The sequence below is a fragment of the Nelusetta ayraudi genome, unplaced genomic scaffold (genome assembly GCF_046127955.1).
Source record: "Nelusetta ayraudi isolate G7.1 ecotype Tasmania unplaced genomic scaffold, CSIRO-AGI_Nayr_v1 ptg000004l, whole genome shotgun sequence".
Lineage (NCBI taxonomy): Eukaryota > Metazoa > Chordata > Actinopteri > Tetraodontiformes > Monacanthidae > Nelusetta > Nelusetta ayraudi.
The window spans coordinates 9,997,501-10,018,980 of NW_027466054.1; the positions used below are offsets into that span (position 1 = coordinate 9,997,501).

General features: G+C 44.5%; 1 protein-coding gene across 3 annotated transcripts in view; it reads right to left on the reverse strand.

Moving 5' to 3' along the window:
• The window catches only part of tmem131l (transmembrane 131 like), a 25,625-nt gene extending 4,797 nt beyond the window's left edge, over positions 1-20,828 (reverse strand). The window contains exons 1-25 of one of the 3 annotated variants that reach the window (XM_076033760.1): positions 20,630-20,827; positions 19,805-19,878; positions 16,358-16,401; positions 12,768-12,839; positions 10,307-10,430; positions 10,106-10,222; positions 9,438-9,542; positions 8,240-8,317; positions 5,985-6,138; positions 5,600-5,658; positions 5,414-5,519; positions 5,178-5,280; positions 4,951-5,071; positions 4,286-4,456; positions 4,131-4,197; positions 3,920-4,043; positions 3,758-3,827; positions 3,552-3,661; positions 3,367-3,436; positions 3,096-3,229; positions 1,851-1,993; positions 1,552-1,738; positions 1,197-1,382; positions 696-848; positions 47-599 (exon numbers count right to left, since the gene is read on the reverse strand). In XM_076033760.1, the coding sequence (XP_075889875.1) occupies positions 47-599; positions 696-848; positions 1,197-1,382; positions 1,552-1,738; positions 1,851-1,993; positions 3,096-3,229; positions 3,367-3,436; positions 3,552-3,661; positions 3,758-3,827; positions 3,920-4,043; positions 4,131-4,197; positions 4,286-4,456; positions 4,951-5,071; positions 5,178-5,280; positions 5,414-5,519; positions 5,600-5,658; positions 5,985-6,138; positions 8,240-8,317; positions 9,438-9,542; positions 10,106-10,222; positions 10,307-10,430; positions 12,768-12,839; positions 16,358-16,401; positions 19,805-19,878; positions 20,630-20,753 (3,249 nt within the window). In that variant the 5' untranslated portion in view covers positions 20,754-20,827. Of the gene's footprint in view, positions 1-46; positions 600-695; positions 849-1,196; positions 1,383-1,551; positions 1,739-1,850; positions 1,994-3,095; positions 3,230-3,366; positions 3,437-3,551; positions 3,662-3,757; positions 3,828-3,919; positions 4,044-4,130; positions 4,201-4,285; positions 4,457-4,950; positions 5,072-5,177; positions 5,281-5,413; positions 5,520-5,599; positions 5,659-5,984; positions 6,139-8,239; positions 8,318-9,437; positions 9,543-10,105; positions 10,223-10,306; positions 10,431-12,767; positions 12,840-16,357; positions 16,402-19,804; positions 19,879-20,629 lie in introns of all 3 variants that reach the window. The other 2 variants (XM_076033752.1, XM_076033769.1) reach the window with 2 other exon arrangements.
• Between the last annotated feature and the right edge of the window lie 652 nt (positions 20,829-21,480).

Here is a 21,480-nt window from a genome sequence, read left to right on the forward strand (position 1 = left end):
GGTCTCAGTAGATGAATAACTAACTTGGATGGATTCAGTGCATTACCTCAATTGCAAAGTTGTCCCTTTTGTCAGAGTTGATCTTCTCTGCAAAGTGCACAGTGCAGCTCTTTTCCACAGGGCTGCACAGTAACAGGCCCGGTCGAGGTCCTGGACTCAGTGTGACATTCTCTGGGAAGCCGGCAGGTATTTCCATGGGAAACGTAACGGCTGCTGGCTCTCTGTCTTCCACGGTGCCGTGGGGCTCGTCTTTAAAGTCTGTCGGCGCGCTCTTGTCCAGCTCGCTGATGAAAGCCGGCTCGTTGTTGTTGCAGACATCGGAGTCCGGGGTGTGCAGCTGGTCTGGGGTCAGCTCCTCCGGCTCCTCGTCCATTGTCGCGGCGCCAGCCGTGACCGTCGACACACTGGACTTGTATTTGGAGTAATACAGGGAAACCTTGTGCTTCCTCTGGGTCTGAGACGGAGTGGCCGACGAGGCTTTCTTGGAGGACTGGGGACGCTGGGCAGGGCTGTTGGCCAGGGCTGGAGAGCCACGCCCCTTACCTTTGTCTGAGGTGTGACACGTTTCCACGTAGCTCTTACAGCTTCCCTTTGTTTTACTGGGGGAGGGAGAGAAGACAGCGGCTGAATATCCCATCAGCAAATACAAAAGAACAATGTAAAAAAATAAGTCAGACAAGACTAAGTGGACATACCTGACCCCGTTGGGTGTGAAATTGCTGTTGGCAGGGCCGTTGTCCCGGGACAAGACAGAGTTGTGGTTACTCCGAACGCTGGGTGTGGAGAACTCGTTCAGAATGTACTGAGCCTGATAGGAGGCCATCAGACACACGCCAAACAGGGAAAAGCTAAGACACAAAACAAAAGATGCTTTGAGTGAATTTGTTAGAGTAAAAACATACACCGTGTAAAAAAGTTTCATGATTTTTACATTGGTAAAAAGCATAACAAGCTGTCCATAAATACATAAGTGTATACTCACAGTACACTAAAAGTAATTTGGTTTTCCTACCCTTAGAATGGTTGTCAAATATATAAGAATATACTTAAAGCAATACGGGTAAAAAAGTATTTATTACTAAATAGAGACAAAAAACAAAAACAAATACAGTTTAAAGTTCAGCTTATATAACTTCCTTTCAAAGGTGTACATTTTTCAACTGTGACTGTGAAAAGCACTTTGTGGCACTGCTGACCATGTGAAGATGAGGGTGACCACCCAGAAGGTCTCCTCCCAGCTGGGTCCTGGAACCACCTGCGCGCACAGAGGCAGCATGTGGTGAGGCAGCGTCACGTTGAGGGTGAAAGGGAAGGACGTGCCACGTGACGTGGCCAGGGTGAGGTCCCGGATCACCCATGACGAGGTGAAGTCTGGGGTGAACCTGACGAGCACAAGGAAGGGAGACGGCGTTAGAGAGCAGAAGGACTAGTGAGTGTGAGAGAGAGAGAGAGAGAGAGAGTGAAGGAAGAGCCAATTGTGTTGGTTTATATTTGGTGACACCATGTGCAAATATCAAGAGAGAAACATAAAAAAGATCAGGTTTCACTTACGCAACAGTAATTTCAGCGGAAGTGTTGTGGTTGAGACTGAAGGGGCTACACTGCAGCACCTCGAAGCCGAACCCCTGACACTTGTATCCATTTATGTTCATTGACATGACTGTCAGCGGGAGCTCTCCTACGTTTTCCACCTTAAAGCTCTTCCTGATAGCGAAAAGCGGCTTGTTGTTGCGCAGGCCTGCGGGAGCAAAGAAGCGACTCTTAACCACCTGAGTGTTCACAGTTAATATCCTCCCGTTTGTCGGAAAAACAGCAATAAAGTGAAACATGACGCGCAAACGTTGTCTCACCATCGCGACATTCCATCAATGTGGACTGAGGAACGTTAAAGCGCAGTGAGGCTCCTGGTCCTGGCAGTTTGCCACCAACTCTCAGAAGCTCTTTGGCCCCGTGGCCCTGCACCGTCTTCATGTCAAAGACGGTCAGGTTGTTCCTGAAAAGAGGAAGAAATTATTATTACACTTAAGCTGTGATATTGATAAAACAAAGGAGTATGAGACTAAAACTAATTTTCACTTAAATGCCATCCTGGGCCTCATTTATTATTATTAAAAAATGTGTTTCGAAGTTAAAAATAAATAAATAAATAAATAAAAAATAGCCCTAACCTACATGTGCCAGTCTACCAGGGTAATTTGCATCTTGAGACACCTCAGATCAACCATATTTGGCAACAACACAACCCTCTGAAAAACTCAAGCTTTTTTTAAGGTTTTTTTCTCACCAAAATAATGTCAGAGAGAACTAAAAAGAGGAACTTCTCGTCTACCGATACTGAGAATGAGGTTTACTCACCACCCCCAAGAAAAGCTGCAAATGGGGGTGGGAAGATGGACTAGATAACACTGTTAATATATGTTTTAAGATAACTATTAGAAACTTATACATAGTCCAAGGTATAATACTGAATATACAAAACATATATAAATGTAAGCTGCAATGAAATGAAACAATAACTTTTTTTCATTTGGAAAACAAGTTGTACAAAATGAAATAGGGTCTTGCAAAAACAACTGGCATGCTCTTAAAAAATGTGCCGATGCTGCAAGTGGATTCCAGACAACACACTTGACAAACATGAAGGCTTGTGTGTGTCCAAAACTGGCCGCGATGACAGACTACTGCGCTAAAATTCAAACACTTTTTTTCTCACTTCCCACTTTTCTCACTATGTAAAATTTTTGACACCATTGAATGGTTTCTAAATCGAAGGGTTATACCAATACAGGAACCAGCCTGCTTGTAGTTTGCTCATTTATTTATTGTACAGGGTGCTTTTATTCACCGAGTACATGTACTGGCTGATAACAGCTACATGTCGCGTGGGAATGTTTTGTTATGCAGTGACTAAGCACAGATTTAGTCATACTTTGTTTTTTACATATGGTTAATGCTATGAGACAAAACTGTCAACTGCAACAATGGACAATGGCATGAAACTTGCCAATACTAAACTGTCCTACAAGCCCAGATTAATGCTGAATACACACAGCAGAGGTGATTCACTCCACTGCTCAACATAATCAGTGGCTCACCTGATGATCAGGATGGTAGTGGTGGGCTTGTGGTCAGAGGGAGTGAACACTACAGCGACCGCTCTGGTCTCCCAGGGCTGTAGCAGCAGACGCAAGACACCTTTTCCAATCAAGTTCTCCTCGCTCTCGCCTGCCTGCAAAACAAAAAAAGAGGAAGAATTGAATGGATGGGGAGAGGAAGAAATATGTATCTGCATTTAAAGAACTGATAAAGCCATTTGGCAGCCATTACGTAGAGGATAACTTCACCAGGAGAGTTGTGAGGATTTACCTTGGGAAGAGAATCCAGCAGAGAAAACTCTGTAGTGCTGATGTTGACAGACAGCGGGCTGATATTAAACCTGCAAACCAAGACAAAGAGAGGACAGTTGGCAAAAAATAATAGAGAGGGGGGGACCAGGACGTATTGAGGCCGTGTGTTGCAGAGGCACAAGGCACAAAAGAACACTTCTTTACCATTTTGTCAGGAGGTCCAAGGCCTCCAGAGGGGCAGCGTACAGGGACAGGATTCGAATCTCCACAGAGACCACTGATGAGGAGGGATTCTTCAGCGTGAACGTCTTGACCTAAAAGACACACGGCCAAAAATATACTTCATTTCTTTTCGGCGGCCAACAGACATTTCAGAGGCGTATTTAAAAAAATATAACCGAGCTTCCTACCTTGCTCTCGTTGACAGGCGTCGCACCAAAGTCCAGAGGCAAGGACGTCTCTGCAGGGAGCCTCGGCCACCTAAGGAAGAAAAAAAAGTCAGTTATTTGTGACAAGTCTGTTAAAGTTAAGTGAAACAAAACTTCTGGACAAGGATGGCGTCTGAGAGTGACCTGCAGGGCAGTTTGTCTTTGCTGCTCTGCCAGCGAGAGCAGAGCTCCGCGGCCAGTTTACTGTCCACCGTCCAAGACGAGGAGAAGAAGTCTGGGAGGAGGGAACGCTGCCACTCGGTGCGACCTGGAGGGTGTGACAGATGCGTAAGAAATTAGCAACTTGTTGTTGTTGTTGTTGTTTTGAGGGATGGCTTTCGGAGAGGCAACTCACCTGATTCAGACAACCGGAGGGAGCAGGGCTGCCCGCACGCTCGCTCCGCCTCAAACACAACCTCCCCCTGCTGACGGACGTAACCAATGTCAACACATCTGACTCGCAGATGGACACGGCAGTGCGTGCGGTCAACGATCCAATGCTATTTTTACCTTGAAGGGAGTCGGGCGAAAGTACATGGGGACGGTGAGGACGGCGCCGAAGCTGGTGTGCAGGCTCAGGCTGAACAGCTGGTTGATGGGCAGAGTCTTGCTGAGCAGCTGCAGCGACAGGACGCGCCGGCAGCCCCAGGGAAGCGTCAGCGGGCCGCTGAAGTTCATCACCTGGCAGACAGGGGGCAGCAGAGGCTTCAGTTGCACACTTAAAGGTAAAGTGTGTTAATATTTGGAGTTATTGAAGAAGGAACTGCGACATCAAGTGGTTTAATTTCAGATTGCAGCGTCTCCCTCTCTGTGAACTACGGGGGCCTGCACACCCAAACCTGGATATCTCGTCAACCTTCTTCTTCGTTGGTTTATTTGAAGACGCAAGCAGTCACACTAATTACGTAACGCGCTCTCAGGCGAACTTATATTATCCCTTACTAACTGGCTGCAAAACCCTTGCTAGGTAAATGTATATGCGTGTGTGTGTTGTACTGTGATTATACACTTTGATCTATTTATGGGCAGTATATTAAGTTTTTTCCAATATAAAAATCATAAATCAAGCTAAATATTACACTCCGGACCTTTGAGAGCCAATTCCTACGACAGAGAGAGAAACGACCAGAATGGTCTCTGTGGTCAGAGCTGTTGCGTTTAAACTTGTTTCGCACCTTCATCGCCCCCTGCAACCTGGGTGGAAGGCTGACATTCAGCACGGTGAGGGGAAGCAAGAAGGAGTTTGTCAGCCACAGATCCACTTTGTCCGCGTCTCTTTGCTTCATGTGGAACAGGCTGTAGAGAGAGACCGGGCGGGGAGTTAGCACCACTCTCATCATTCAAAACACAAGGGGGCAGCAGGAACAATCATCAATCGGCAGACACATTCGATCATCATTACCTGTGTGTGATATGTAGCCCAGGGAAACAGTGGCTTGTCTGGTTTCCCAGAATTTTCAATGTGATATGACTAATGCACTTTCTTTCATCCCCAGGCGGCGAACCTAGTCAACGCAACAAAGCTATTAGTGATTGAAAACACTTCAAGATGTTTGGCTGAAAACCAATCACACTTGGAGGGGATTATTAAATTATTTGGAAAGTGATGAGAAAGATAATAAAATGGTGCTAGTTCACCTCTGCAAGTAAGCGCAGCCACTTCAGTGAAGTTCTTTGCCTCTGATCTCAGCAGGACTTGGCTGAATTCAAGGCTGGCTTCCACCTTCGAGAGCACCTGCATGTCCTGCAGAAACACGTTTGGGTTACAAAACCTTACCATTTTTACCGAAATGATGGCAAAAAAAAAGTGGGGAAACAACTCACCTTCACAAAGAGCTTTTTGGCCCCAGAATTTAACATATAAACTCCTATTTTTGGTTCCCCTGCAAAAAATAAAAAGATGATTTGTAGATTTGTTTTTAAAGAGGTACGGCAGTGTTTCAGTTTGGTTTTTATTTGTTTTGTCAAAGAAGCTATTACGGGGAAATGATGGAAGCGATGGTTTAAATAGATAAACCCCTGTCGCATTTTTTTCGATACTAAAAGTAGACTTTTTTTCATTTCATCTACATAAAAAGAAAGTCAGATAATAAATTATAATTTAGGTTTTAATTGGTTTTAATCCGGACTTTGCCTTTGTGCTGTTTGATCACATTCCCACAGCTAATCTGCCTCTTGACACAGAATCAGAAGAGTCAACCAGACTGACCTGCTGCAGCCAGTCCAGCAGTTGGGGCCATCAGCAGCACGACAATGTGCTCAATGACGTAAGGCTTGAGTTTGTCCAGGTCAGCAGGCCGGTCGCCACGCGCTGACAGATTAATCTGGAGACTGAGGTGCTCCTCGCTCTGCAGGCACGACCCCTGACCAGGGAGGAGACAGAACACTCGTCATATACCAGGAGGGAGAAGAGTTAGTGGCGTGTGAAACATCTCGATCGGACGCTCGGCGGAACAGAGACTGGGAACTTCTTCCCAGTGAGGGCTCAATGCAATACAAAGTAAAACAATGGAAAGAAACTTGCGTGCTAATTGTTCTCTTTTCTATGAAGATGCACGATGCACTTTGACAGACAGGTTCACACTGGCAGCGACACACCCCCGCCGACTCTCCGACCCGCCCTGTGACTAACACTCTTGACACTGACAGATCAGTGTTGGGCGAGCGCAAATCTCTCTGGAGACCAGGGCTCGGTTCAGGCTGTGAATCAGCACTCCAAGGCCCCGCGGACAGACGCCCAGGCTTCGTGCCACCAGAGATCAAGGAGAGAATAGCAAACCTAATCTCTGGAAATGGAGCCCGTCGCTAACTTCCTGTATTTAATGTATGTGCGTCAGACAGACTCAGTGCTTTCACAGAGAGGAGAAAGGGAGGTGCTGATCCCAGATATGAAGGTCGAAGTAGAGACAATCAGTTAACTAAACAGCGAGAGGACGGCCGTGTGTAGTAAGAGTGGCGACAGTCTCCTCTTACATCACGAGTGTTGCACCACACAGTTAAAGGGAGTATCACGTCCATCACAGAGGCTCTGGAGCAATTTAAAGTTTGACACGCGGTCTCCTGCTCCCCTCCCGGTCCTTGGAAGACGAGCAATTCTAAAACCTGGCTGAAGGCTCACTGATATACAGCAAAGTAACATGTAAAACATTTTTTTTTTTAAAGAATATTCTAATAAACAACAAATATCACCTTTATAATGACCGCTGTGATGGTGCAACCAGGAGTTTTAATGAGGGCTATAGTGAAATCTGAAGAAATTTTCCTGTGACAGGTTTGCAGGTAGCCTGGCAACCCATAATTCACTTCATAGTTAGTGTCTGCTGGACTTAATGCCATCCAGGACAATCACTGCTGTATCTACATCAGGCTTACGACAACAACAACTCACTCAGGAAACCACAGGAGCAATCAGGTGCACATACAACCAACCAGAGAAAGAAATTGTGGCATTTTTTTCATACATCCTTTGGTATCGACCACTGCAATGTTACCGTAATTTCCGGACTATAAAGGGCACCTGAATATAAGCCGCACCAGCTAAATTTAGGGGAAAAAACCAATGTGAACATATACAAGCCGCACTGGACTATAAGCCGCAGGTGTTTCGTCAGGAAACGGGTTCGCAGAGCCGATCGGTTCGGCGGCTGCGAGCCTGCGACTCTGGACTCGCACCGCGGATCCTGTTTGAGGGGGTCCCGCTGGTCACCTTGGTTAATTGGTATGTCATGACGCACAGGAGCTCACAAAGACAAGAGAGCATACAGACGAGAGCCAAAACAGAGAAGTTGCGCACTGAACCCACTGAACACACGTCGAACCGCTGTCACTTTTTCTTCATGCGCACTGGAACCATTAAAGTCGCTTCATGAACACTGAACCCAGAAACCACCTGTCACTGTTCATCACTTCATTGCTTTAGCACTTCCTGCTAAAGCACCCCCTGGCGGGTGAAGTAAAATCCACAGAAAAGCCGCACCTTTGCATAAGCCGCATGGTTCAAAGAGTGGGAAAAAAGTAGCGGCTTATAGTCCGGAAAACACGGTACATGAACACAAAAGCACCAGACCAATTCAATTTTGAACCATTCTGAAGTGGTCTTGCTGTGCTAGGCTAGTTTGTAGCACCTAATACGCGATATTAGATTTTTCATTGTAAGAATAAATGCTTCACCTCAAGTTTGGGAGGGTTTAATGTCAAAGTTTCCTCTCAAAGCTGAGCCTGCTTATATGAAAACATTAAAGGTTGAAGTTCCACTGATTGTCACATGCCAAAAAGGACGCAAATGCTGTCCTTTTCATCGGACCCATCGTCTGAGGGAGCAGTGAGTTGGCGTGAAGCCTCGCTCCAAGTCCAAGTCTCCAAGTCTTTGCTATGACCTGGGCGGGTCTCAAACCCACAGCCTCCCAATCTCACATAAACACTCAATTACGTGGGAAAACGTCTAAGAAAAGGTAAATGAAGTACCTGAGGATTGTTGAACACACTCTTGGGTAAGCTGCACTCCAGGAGTAGACCTAGTATTGTTGTGTTGGAAGCATCTTCCTGCAACAAACAAACCATGCAATCAGTAATTCAAGCATCTAAGACTCCATGTGTTCTCTTGAAAAAACAAAAAACAAAGAAAAAAGACGATTTGCATGCTGGAGAAAATGATAGACTGATGAGAAAAAAGGAAGGAATTTAGTTAAGTCCTCCTAATGCAATATGCTGGCTCCAATTTTCACGTAATACACTGGCCTCTATTATCCATGGTAACTCACTAGAGCTCCAGTGGACCTGGTTAAGTGCTGCATTTAAAAAAAATTCAATGCTTTGAGGAGAGCAGCTCTGACGGCTTAATAAGCAATTCAAACCAGAGCACTTAAAATACAGCTAACGCTCACCAACTAAACAACGTTTGCAAGCATTCGCAGTCTTTAAAAAAAAAAAAAAGCATCTTAAATGCTGATCACAGTAAGTGTGAGGAAGGGTGTGCATTATATCGCCTCTTCAAATGCATGCGACGTTCAGCAACAACTGAAACACACATAATATTCAACTATAAGAAGTCATTGCAATTTGAGATGCCCAGTTAGGAGGTTGACTCCATTTCTGATGACACACAGAGTTCACTAGCAGGGAGGAAGAGGCCTGTATTCAGCAAAGGCAGAACTCTGAGTGATTATGAGAGCGACTTTCTGCACTTGGCTAAGCTGACATTTTGCAACTACCACTCCACTTCCTGTTGTGGAGGCGACCACTGCTTTCAGATTACGCTTTTAATGTCTCGGCGTGTTTCTCAAAGCATGCACCAGTTCTGTGCATGTGCATGCTTTTAACATTTGTAAAACTCGAAAGGCTGCAACAAAATGTACACAGTTTAAACAAAGAATGGTTAAACTTGGTTTAACCTGGTTAAACTGCAAATATTTATTTTTCCAAAACACTCATTTGGAAGTACAAATTATGTTCTGTGAAATAATTTACATAGACTGCAGGCTTAAAAACCAAGTCCAATAACGCAGCCACAGCAAGGTCTGGTTGGTGTGTGTCTGAGTGAGTATGTATGGAGCTGCTTGTTTAATGCAGTCTGGTAGGGAAGGGAATATCAGCTGTTTCCAATGATGAGCCATTAGGCAGTATGATACTTGCACAATGCAACACACAGACAGCCAACACATACCTGAGTTTGGGTCAACTTAATGCTCTGTATGTGAGGGAATATTAGCAGATTGTCCTGCCTTTGGACAGATTTTAATGAGCCTCTGTGAGCTCCCACACCAAACACCTGGAGAAAGAAAAGTTATCTTTTAGAAATGCTGCTTGGATGTATTACAGGATGGCCAACTGAACTGAAGTAATATGGTCATTTAGGAAGCCAAAAAAGGAACTTGTGGCATTTTTTTATGGCACTGAACTCTGGACTACAGTGCGTTAACACTGAAAGTCCTACTTCTCCACCAGAGCAAACATGGGTCTGTTGACCTTGATTAACATTTACGGCTTTATATATATATATATATATGTATATGCATATTAAAAAAGATGTGCTTTTGTCCATTTATGAACATGCATACATATCACAAGCTGGGCAAAAAAAAAGCATTTACAATTTAGACTGTGTCACAATAAAGTGTGACACAATCGACAGTGAGGCCCCACTAAGTTAAGTTAGTGGGTAAACAAACTGTCAATGTCAGCACCTGCAGGCTGTGGCTTCAGCAACTGTACCAAATAGCTTGGGTTCATTTCGTGCATGAGGGGGAGGTGGAAATGCATGTCGCTATTTTGGCTTTTGTTTTTTTTTCCAAATAAATGAATGATGATGTATAATGTTTTGATGGAACTGACCTGGTATGACAGGAGTCCGTGGGCAGATGTGTTTATAAATAATGTGTTTTCAACGTTGCCCTCCTCAGACGGGAGGAAGATAAGTTTAAAAGATGCCTTCCCTCTGGGTGGAATCACCTGGCAACAAACGCAGACGTTTCATTAGTTCAACAGGTTTAGTTAAAAGAACGACAAGATAAGCCTGCACACGCGAACACTTACTCTTCTGTGAGAGAAAGGTATGTAAAAATGTCTGCTGGTTGTAAACATGGACAGCAGCGTCACAGGAACTTCCTGGCTGGGGTTGTGTATATATATGGTTTCAGCTCTCGCCAGCCCCAGCGGCCTGCAAGACAGCAAAGTATCACATGCGGAGCACTTCCAAAAAAGAAAAGAGAAAAAAAGACATGGAAAAACACATCCCCAAAGAAGCATGGTCCTTCAAATTGAAGAGCAATACGTGATTCCCACATGAATAACATCCAGTTAGCTGCTACAACAGGAAATATTTAGACTGCAGATAAAGTGGCATACATCACTTTTATGGCCGTGTGACATTTTAAAATGCATGGAAGAATGGCAGCGTGTTTTAAAAAGTTGACTGATACCACAACTTCTGCAGCGAGAGGCAGTATTCTGTGTAAATATTAGATATATGCAAAATTAATCGGGGTTAATATCCATTTAGGCACAAAAGAACGCTGCAAGACTCTTTGTGAGCTAAATAGAACAGAACCGTGATCAGCAGCACAGGAGCAGCTGTGCTAACCACACTTCTTCTCACTAAAACGGCTACTGTGAAAGAGAAAAGGGGAGAAAAAAAACAGCGGCTAAAAGCTGAGTCTTCTCGGTAGGTGACGTTAATGTTTGATACTAGTTTTGTTAAATACACTGATGAGGAACATCACGTTCCCCTTCTTTTAATGCACCCTGCACAAGCCGACACAGCCAACCTGAGAGAAACATTGAGTTGGGCAATTAGATAAGTTACTCCTGGTAGTGACGGCAAAAATAAGAGTCTTCTGATAATATGAAAAACTAACTGCTGAGAAAAATGAGCAGTTTGTCTTTGACCTGAGACGATTTTAAGCCTGAGCTGCAGGGGCGCAGTCTAAAAAAGGCCCGTCAGAAGTGAAACCACATACACAAATAAGGACATGGGGAAGGTTGTTAAGAGGCTTTGTGTTACAGCAGTAGCACGAGCGGCGCTCTGCCTTCGGCCAGGTCTGCTGCAAACCATTACACACAGCCCTCCTCCTGGGTGACAAATTATTCAAAACTTGGCCTTTTCCAAAGCAGCTCGTAACTTAATGCCCTTTGGTGAGCGCACCGGCCGTTTTGACTCGCTGCCTCCTCACACAGGGGAATAGTGCCTAATTGTGTTGCTTTGCATTTCGTTATGAGAAATTCCCATGTGGGTTACATTCTGAATTAAATGAGTCCTTTATTGCAAAAGGCTGTTGAGGTCGGGAACAACAGTTGTGACCTTTATTCACGTTCTGCAATTTAATCATTTTACAACGCAGCCATTATCAATTATTGATATGGTGCACATTGAGTTTGTAGGAGAGATACTACAGCAAAGCCACTTTATTTTGTGTGTGAAAAACCTTTTTTTTTTTATCTCTCCTCCTGAACACTAACCAACTGACTTGGGTTTGGCTAAACAGTCGTTATTTTATGGCTGATAAGATGCAACTCTTGCAACTTGGGAACCCATAAATGCTGCAAAGTTTTCAAACATTAGAATTAATTTATGAAAGCAATTTTTTTGAAGACGGTTCACAGTAAAGCAGCAGCATCTAGACGTCTTTGACCTCTTCACTAGAGACGTTCCAATCCAGTCGAAACAGAAACATCTTTCACTTCCTTTTTGCCCCAGAGATCAACTTCACTTTCTCTCAAGCCAAAAGACGTGCAGGCCAAAGAAACTGAATCATGAGACGTGGTGGTTAAATTAAACATTCCTTCTTGTTCTCTCGAGCCATAAAATGAATCAAGTGTGGAATAATTTGGTTTCATGGTCACTCTGAATTTTCTTCATGAAAAGAATCGCAGAGGGCTTGCTCTTGCACCACATTGTTCAGCTGCAGATTCCCCAAAATGTTTGTGCAAGCACGAAAGGCAATTATGTAATTAGCGTTTCCTACATTTCTTTTCTACTTGCAATCTTCAGCCACATCTTCAGGCCAAGTTATCGTTCAGAACAGTGAACAGGAGGTTCCCAAAGGGAAAAAGGTGCTTTCTGAAAACGACTAATACTACTGAGCACACATTGTACTGTATGTGTGTATTTGTTTTTAGCTGAAACAACATTGATTCTGGTGCAAGGCAATACATTCGATACGGAATGTTCTGGAGTGGGGCAGCAGCGACATTCTTAACCCTGATCACTCTCTTGTCTCAGAGTGCATGATGGGAAAAAGGGGGCAAACTGCCTTACTTGGACATCCTGGCTGTCTGTTCAGAAATCTGCCCTTCCTGACGTCTGTGCCCCGCCATCTTATTTTGACTGGGTTTAAATTTAGTCGGTGGAGTTGGGCTGAGTGACGTAGACCTTGTTATTGGGTGTGGGTGTGTGTGAACAGTTTCATCTTTTTCAGTGCAAAATAAACAACATCCGTGCTTGTTGCAGCATGTCACATAGCGCAGAGAAACACTGAAGAGACACTGAAACACTCACTGCGTCCCAAAATCCAGCGCAGGGGGCTGGAAATGCAGGGGCCTCCCACTGTCCCGCGAATATGAGGATGCGCTGGTAGAGGGAAGAACAGAAGATCAGTCAACGACTTGGAGGTCACGGAACACAATGAATCAACACGTTATTTACATTTCTTAAACAATTTCTCTTGCTGTCCGTTTAATACAATCAAATTCCAACATGAGTCACTTCTCGGCCAAACTGGCTGACGGTTCTCTGCAGCCTTTTCGAGCTTTGAGGGAAGTAAAAATGAAAAGAGGGTCAGCGCTGACACAGCAGAAATTGAAAAAGGATGATGTCAAAGCTTGGCAACACCTCAGCAACCCCTCCGCCTTCCTTCCGCTGAGGGCACTCAACCTCTCCGTCTGAGCCAGCAAAGCAAGACCATTCAAATTGAGAAGGGAGGACCGGCTCTCTCGTCTCCAATTGTACTTCAGGTTGAAGTAAAGTGGAGAAGTTCACCCATTGCAAAGTTGACTCGATGAATAATTTCCTTTGGCAAACAACTTGCTAATAGAGGTTGACACGGCCATTGCAAAAGGAGTGTAAATATAACCTCAACAAGAGAGAAATATTTGCGCAGAGCCTGAATGTGTTTTTGCCAGAACAAAACGTCGCTTCTAGAGAGGCCGTTTAAAATTCTGCAGCATCCAATTCTGCGAGTCTGATTTTTTTATGATACAGATCAGCTGTGAAACATGATAATGTAAAACTCTAACAGTGTGGCTGAGGGAATACCCCTCACCGTCAGCACCTACTGGCTAATGTGGCCGATTACCCAACAACAACTGATGGCGGCGTCTCTCATCTCAGACACTACAGATGAAATATATGAACAATTTAACTGGATACAAAAGCAGTGCAAGTCAGCACAGGCAACAACGAAACACGACAGATCGACCCCAAGCATCAAACATCGGGTTCAGTTTTCAACTGATGGATTAAAAGAAAAACACAAAACGAGCAAACACAGCACCGTCCTTTCACAGAGCTTTTGTGCTGACACTGTCTTTCTTCACTGTGTCTTGGTAATCACATATCTGGAACTTATCAGACGAACAAGATGAGCAAACGCAAGCAGCAGCACACTGTGCATCTCTTCTGGGGCGTCTCTCACACCACGCAACGTGTTAAATTGACGCTGCCAACCAGTATTGAAGTGTGGCATCTCTGTGAGATGAATCCGACACTTTGATCACATGTTCCAAGGTCAAGACATTTATTGTTGCCGGTGGCGTTGTTGTTGGCCCATCGAAGGCTCGTATGAAATGCTTTGTCGAGAACAACAATAAATACAACAGTGGAAGTTTTTTTCCCCCGCTGCCGTTTCATAAACGCTGTGCGCTCTGTCACCTCTGGGATGAAAAAAAGTTTTTCAAGTGAGATCTTTAAAAACACACGGATACTTAAAATGAAAGAAAATGTTTAAACCCCCAGAGTGAGTCTATTAGCAAGTGAAACGTTTCCAGTGTGCTTTTGACAGCGGCTGCCCTTTAAGAAAAACTCAGCCTCTCCACATGTCACACCGCGTGGTGGTCCAAGGGTTCCGTCTACTGCCACAGTTCTAAAATAACAAGTTATGTTTGACGCTATTTGATCCCCTGGATCTAACTCAAATAAAGTTGATGTTGCCCGTGACCTCAGTCGTGCTCCAGGGGAGAGGTTAGAACCAGAGGAGGGCTCAGGTCAACTGGCTGTCCACACTGCGCTGCCGCATATGTCTGGGGAGGAGCGGGGAGAGGGAGAGACACTGCAGCGAGAGCAGCAGAGGAATGGAAAACACGTGGCACAGTCACCAGCGTGGTGCTGCTACTACATGAACTTCAAATAATTTAAAAAAGTGGCCAGTAAGTTTATTTAGCTAAGGGAAGAGCGGACGAGACGCACTCAGCGGACAAACCCTCCTATCTGCATCCTGCAACGCTGCTCGGGCTCCAGACGAGTGATGGCAGGCCTGCTAAGCACCCGATAACCCAAGCAGGAGAGGCCTCAGCCGCAGCCGCAGCTCTGGAGGGGTCCCAGGGTCAACTAGCACTGAGAAACCTCCTCGGCCCGACACTTCCCCGCACTTATAAATAGCCAGATTCTCACACTGTTTATTAACAGCTGGCTCGCGGCTTTACAGCAAGACTGAAAGCTTGTCACTTTAGAAAGAAGCACAGCAGCGTTTCAGTACTACACCGCTTGATGCAGATAAGCCAGATAAGCCTTTAGCAGACTGAGGAAAAGGAGGTAGGAAAGCACAGAGCGGGAAAATATCACCTCTGAAATAGCGAGCGGTGCTCTTTTTTTCCCCAGACTACAACAAACGTAATTTCTCAGGGTGAAACATCAAACTCATTGTATATGAACGCCGTGATTCTGTCACATGGTAGCACGTGGTTATATCGTATCTGAATGTGCCAACTGAGGGAACTGCAATAAAAGTTATGGGAGTAATAAAGTGTAGCAGAGATCAGCACATTTGTGCATTACTTTATTGGGTAAAAGCTTGCATGCCCGGAATGTCTGGTGCACGTGTGTGTGTGTGTGTGTGTGCGTGCGTGCGTGTGTGTAAAACACTCGGACAATTCAGGTATGACAGGCTAGACTTTAACATTTATACTTGGACAAGACAAACAGGAAGAACAAAATATAGACTACCACTCAATATATTTATCATCACTAAACAGGCAAAACCAATATAAGTCCCTGAGCAAGTCATTGTGAGACAAAAAAAAAAGTTTAATTTTGTACGCGTGAGAAGATTTTCTGCAGGAGCAGAAACGACTGGGAGACACAGAGCTCTCCTGCTTTTCTTCTTTCAAGGAGTTCTAAAATTAGGCAGGAATTTTGTTCTGTCCCTCTGTAACACACGCCCCCAAACAGACTCTCTCTCTCTCCCCCTCTCTGTCACACACCCCCTGATTCACCAACATAAACATCATGGGCTGAATACAAGGCAGGACTTTAAAATGCCTTTATAAAAAAAAAAAAACACTGTGGGCCCCGTTATGCTGAAACCACACCACCTCATTTGTCTGCGTGAAACACAAAAACATGTCTGGCCACAACTACAGCAAAGCTGCGTACATTAAATAAACCTTGTACTGGGCCTCACAAAAGAGCATGTCTTTAATTATACAAAATTAATTTAGAGCACTTTTTATGTGGGGGTGGGTGGAGTGGGGGTGCAAATTGTTTTTCCACTTTGATTTGCTGGAACCAAAAACAAGGAAGGCCACAGCCCAGCGGTCATTCCGTCGTTTATACCATATGAGAGAAAACACTTCCGCATGATGCAATCTGCATGTTGCGTCTGGGTTTGCTGCAATTATGTGGCTCAGTGGAAAGACTCACATATTCCCTGGTGCAGCTCGGGAGCAGGTGGAAACTTTTCACCAACTTCCTGCGGCTGTAAACATTTTTGGAAAGTATTTCAAGTGTGTGCAAGTGGCCCTCGATGTCTCTTTTGCCTTCTTGTCCGGGGCTGCTAGTTTACACACATTACAAATGTGTGAAGACAAAAAGCAACACCTTAAAGCGGAGGCTCGACCGGACCACACGCATGACAAAGAAAGAAAAATGGTTACCTGTCTTCTTGTGGAAGACCATCTTTTCTTCGGTCCTTCTCCATCTGTACATGAAATAAATAATGTCAGTCAATGTGGCTGTAAAGGAAAAAAGCATTCAGGTTCAGGAAAAATATCAGCAGCATGTGTGGGATGTAAAACTACTTGTTGTTGTCAGAAGCGTGGCATCTGTGATCATGACGAGATCATAAAGGTTTGGCACATCCGCTACAAGACTTAACCGTTTTATCACATTTTACTGCCATTGTATTCCTTCATATTCGAGCAGCTCCTGCACTTCATGTGATTTCGCTTAATAAATGTTCAGGTTGCCACAGCTAAAAAAAAATTTAAACCTGCTCGGAGAAAAACAAAAAACTAGCTTCAAGTCTCTCCAGCCTGCGTCCAAAGGTTCGACAGCAAGCAGCAATTTCTGCCAGTGTTGGCAGAGTTTACAGTAGAATGAAAACACACACATGCAGTTTCTTTCTCCCTGCGTTTTTCAAGGAGTGACTTTAGAATTACGGATTGAAAACAGAAATGCCCAAGATTAGAGAACAAACCAGAAAACATCTTTGTGCCTCTGCAATAAAATGAAACTTTAGATACAGCAGATTCATTAAATAAAAACATATTTACTTGAAAGAATGAACTTCATCCATTTGTTTGTGGTTGTAGCACGTGTTCTCCTTGCACTTGGCAAGACTTACAAACACTGATAGCTTGTCACCTTTGACTGAACACGGTTTCCTGGATGACTCTAAAATCAAGACACAGCATTTCACACGGGCAGTAAAAACATTTACTATTGTTGTAGTAAGGGGAGTGCACCATTCACGGCCTGGACAGATTAGCTTTGGATATTCAGACGATCAATTCTGACCATCTTAAAACATAAGGACACATTTAAGATGAGGATGCAGAATAAGAAATGCAGGATGTGGAATGGACTGCAGCATAAAATTGAGTCTCTTTGATATAATAAACAAGTGTCAAGTCAAAGCACACCTTAGACACCATGAGGAGCTAATGTATGTTTAAAACAGCAATGTCTCAGGCTTGGCAGCTTCTACGGTTGTCTGAGCAAAGGTCACAATGCAACAAAGATCAAAGTCGGCGAATTGAGATAAGTATCAAATTGTGGTAAGTACCAAATGATGGTGCTGTGTGGCATCTCCAGGGGATAGTTTGACTAACAGTAGTGTTTCAAACCACACACACACACACACACACACACACACACACACACACACACACACACACACACACACACACACACACACACACACACACACACACACACACACACACACACCTGACTTAAGAGACTGAAGAATGAAAGAGCTAAATCACAAACATCAATACCAAGATGAATCTCATCTTAACGAAATATGTCTTGATGCACCAGTGTCTTTGGAAAATCAACCCAAAAATGTGCTAAATTTATCAAGTGCATAGAGGTATGGAGTGAAGATTTTAACTTAAAAAAAGGACATATTAACATATGGAATATTAACTACATCTTCGCATTTCTTCCGCTGCCCAAATTAGATCCCTGATTAGATTTGTGCTGTGCTTGGGCGCATGACACAGAGTCTCCTGCATCACCACTTCTGAGTGCCCACGGCAACAAACGGTGCACGACTCAACCAGCTGACCAGCAGCACGACACTATAGAAGGCACCCATGTCATGCTCTATTTCACAGGGACCATGTAACTGAGACAGTCGCTCCATTCACCACCGCCTATCTAAACATGACACCTAACTATGTCAACCATTCTGCCATCTGCCAATTTGGGCGGCAGCGGGAGAAACACGTCCGCACACTGGCACACATCAGCACACCTTGACCACGTTCTGCGGGCCTCGAGCCTCGGCTCCCCCGGTGTCAACCATCAGAATTTTGACACGTCACATTTAACGTGCAATAAAAGAGCACAGACGGCTGCTGCGTTAACGTCCGAAACCTTTTGGAAGACAGTCATGAGGAGCGTTGCAATGAAATGCAACTGAATGTAAAAAAAATTCAAAGGCAAAGTTTAAAAAGGTAATAAAAAAGGTAACTGGAGAGAAGTGCGTCTTCAGTTGAAACCCTAGACAAGCAATAATGTTCGCGTTCACTCGGCAGCTCTACCACGGACGTTAACAGCTAATAATCAACAGCATCTTGTTCTTCCCCTCTCAAAAGACTAGTTCCCCTCCTCTGCAACTGCTGCACTCACAAAGTGAACAGCTGCCACAAAGCAAACGGGGCAATAAATAGTCGGCACAAATAAAAGATGATCAAATTTTAAATGAACGTTGTTTTTTCCCCCATTTATTTGATTCAGTGGAGCTCCAAGGGGACCACAACAGAAAAGTGGATATTATAAAAATAATGCTAAACAGATATAAATAAGTAAGCCAGTGTGAGTGTTTTTCATTTCAAAATGCAGCACACATTATCTTGTGTAGACCACACATAGGTTTAAGGCGAACAGACTTTTCATAATCTCATCTTTTCAAAAAGACTTGCAACTTTCCCATTTGAATCAGCGTGATAAAGATGCATTACCGCGTGCTTGATGTTGTGACTCTACTTGACACCGTTAGGCACTCTGAACGCTGAACATGAGGGCAAGGCAATTACAGAAACAACACACTGCGAGGACCTTGTAAACAGCAATAAGCTTCCAACAAGGCAGCCTCCCATCTTTCACACAAAACCAAACACATCTTAATGCATCAAATGAGCTTCCTTCAAAGGAACTATATGGCCAGAGCTTGTTAAGCCTTCAGGCGCAGCCACACCCCCCTCAGGTGACATGACAGTCAGCTGTTGACCCCATGACGGTTCATCAGTCAACACTCCAGCTGTTTGTTTTTCGACTTGCACATGGATTACATAATCGTCGCCGCGCACCCACCTGAAAATACTTGCAAAAAAGTTTCAAGTATTGCACTCCTAAAAGTCATTCCTGCCCGGCATCCGACTGAACTGCATTTAAAACTAAAGAAGAGGAAGTGTGAGCAAAGTAGTGATGTTTGCAGAAGCCACTAAGTAGAAGTCAGGGTGGCTCATTCCTGGCATGCTCTGGTGTGTACAACTGGGTGAACTCCACAATGTACACTATGTACAAAAGAAAATAAGGAGGAGCCACATGGCAGATGGCCCTCTGCACTGGTTTCTTTCCAATTAGGAAGTAGGCACATTGCAAAAGGCAAGAAATGTACATAAATAAATAAATAATAAATTAGACATTAGCAATAAGGCAGAGTGCAGAACTTATGATGTTTGAGTATGAATTTTTAAAAAAAAATCATACATAAGATGCACACATTGCAATGATGCAAACGGAGGGAAAACACAATAGACCCACCCGCACACGTGGTCATGCAACTGGCTGCAAACGAGCGTTTAGCAGATTTGGCAAACGCACAAAATCGGCCTTTGTTGTTACAAACACAGGAGAGATGTTATGATTACCTGGAGCGGGACGAATGGGTCCGCATCCTCTGGTTGCCAGACCTCGACCACGCTGGGGGACATCTGACTCAAGGCTTTTTGGGAACAAGTAATTAACAGAAAATATTAGCCAAGAAAATACACAACTTGCAAAGATAAATAAACAAATAAATAAATAAACAAACTGGAAATGTACCGACACAAAAACTACTAAACTCACCGTTTACCGAGACTGGTCATTTCAAATTAACAAAGCGAGGCGGCGTAGATAATCGGAGGGACAAGTGAGGAAATGACTTGGCATAGGCAGGCTGACAAAGGCTGTTCGCTAGCTGCGCGTTTAGCACCCAGGTTAGCTCGGTGGCTAGCCAACTTAGAAAAACACGGCAGCCTCGTCACTGCACAACACTCGCCTACTCATTTGGCTGTCGCGGCGTTTATTTTCAATATTGTTCAGCCATGTCACAGCGGCAACAGAAGTCGCCAAGTATTCGTTTTAAGTAGCGATAAGGTCTTACTTCCCTGCCCACAAGTTATCTTTACGTTGAAGCGACAGTGCAGCAGGACTGCTGGTAGCTAGCATGGACTAGCGAACTGACTAAACGCTGGCTTTCCTCTCCGTAAAAACTAAAATACGAACAAGCGCTGAAATTTCACGCACATTTTGATTTAAATGGTAACATTGGACGCTATTTTATGTCGCTACTTTATCGGGGAGTGTCAAGCCAGCCCAGTTCAGTCTTTTCCCCCCCCCCCTTTTGCCTTTCCTTCTTTTTTTAAACGTCCGCGTTGACGTGAAGGTAAAAAGCCACCGAAAAAAACGGCAGATAAAAGGCGAGCACTCACCTTGCAGCTGCGCTCTTCCGTGCTGTATGCATGGCGAAAGCAACTGTAGTATTCCTAATAGTATATTGATCCACGTTTTCCTGTGACAGTGGCTGCCTTGTTGGAAGTCATGAAGCCCCGCCATGCTGCCCTCTCAGCTAGCAGCCTACCTTGTGCTCCGCCGTGTTGCTCTTTCTTCCTCTCCCCGAGCAGCAGCGGCAGCGGCGGCGGCAGCAGCAGCGGCCAGAGCTCCCTCCCACCTCCTTCCCTCCCTCCGGTCCCGCCTCCTCAGCTCAGCTCAAGCACAGCACAGCACAGCACAGCATGCCAACAGAGAGCAGTTGACAAACTCGGCTCCTGTAAAGGTCCCACACAGTTTGGCTGTAATGCTGACCCGTAACAACAATAATGCCTTTAGCATGTCATTGAATTACCTTTACTCACACGCACCCACTTTCCTTTTTGTCTCTACTTTGCTTCACTTTTCACAAAAAAGTGTGTGCAGTCCTGTAAAGGTTAAGATACCTGTGCGTGGTGCGTGACAACACCAGCAGCCACGTGTTTGTCGTGCCCCCTGAAAGTGTCTTGTTGCTGCCTTTGTTTTGGTCCCTGCTACTTCCAGGCAAGGAACATACCAGACAGGAAGCTAAAACAGACAATTTGTCTTTTCAGTATAATATCTAGATGTGGCCGTTCTTGAAAATAGAAGAATTTCACTTTATATACTTTGTTAAGCCAAGAAGTGTTTACCTCAAGATAAAAGTGCAGTACTTCGCTTTACACAAGAGTAGCTGTTGTGAATATTCTTTCAATATCATTCCAAAACACTGGCCTTCGAAGGCTTGCATTTATTCTTTCAAATCATTTTCATG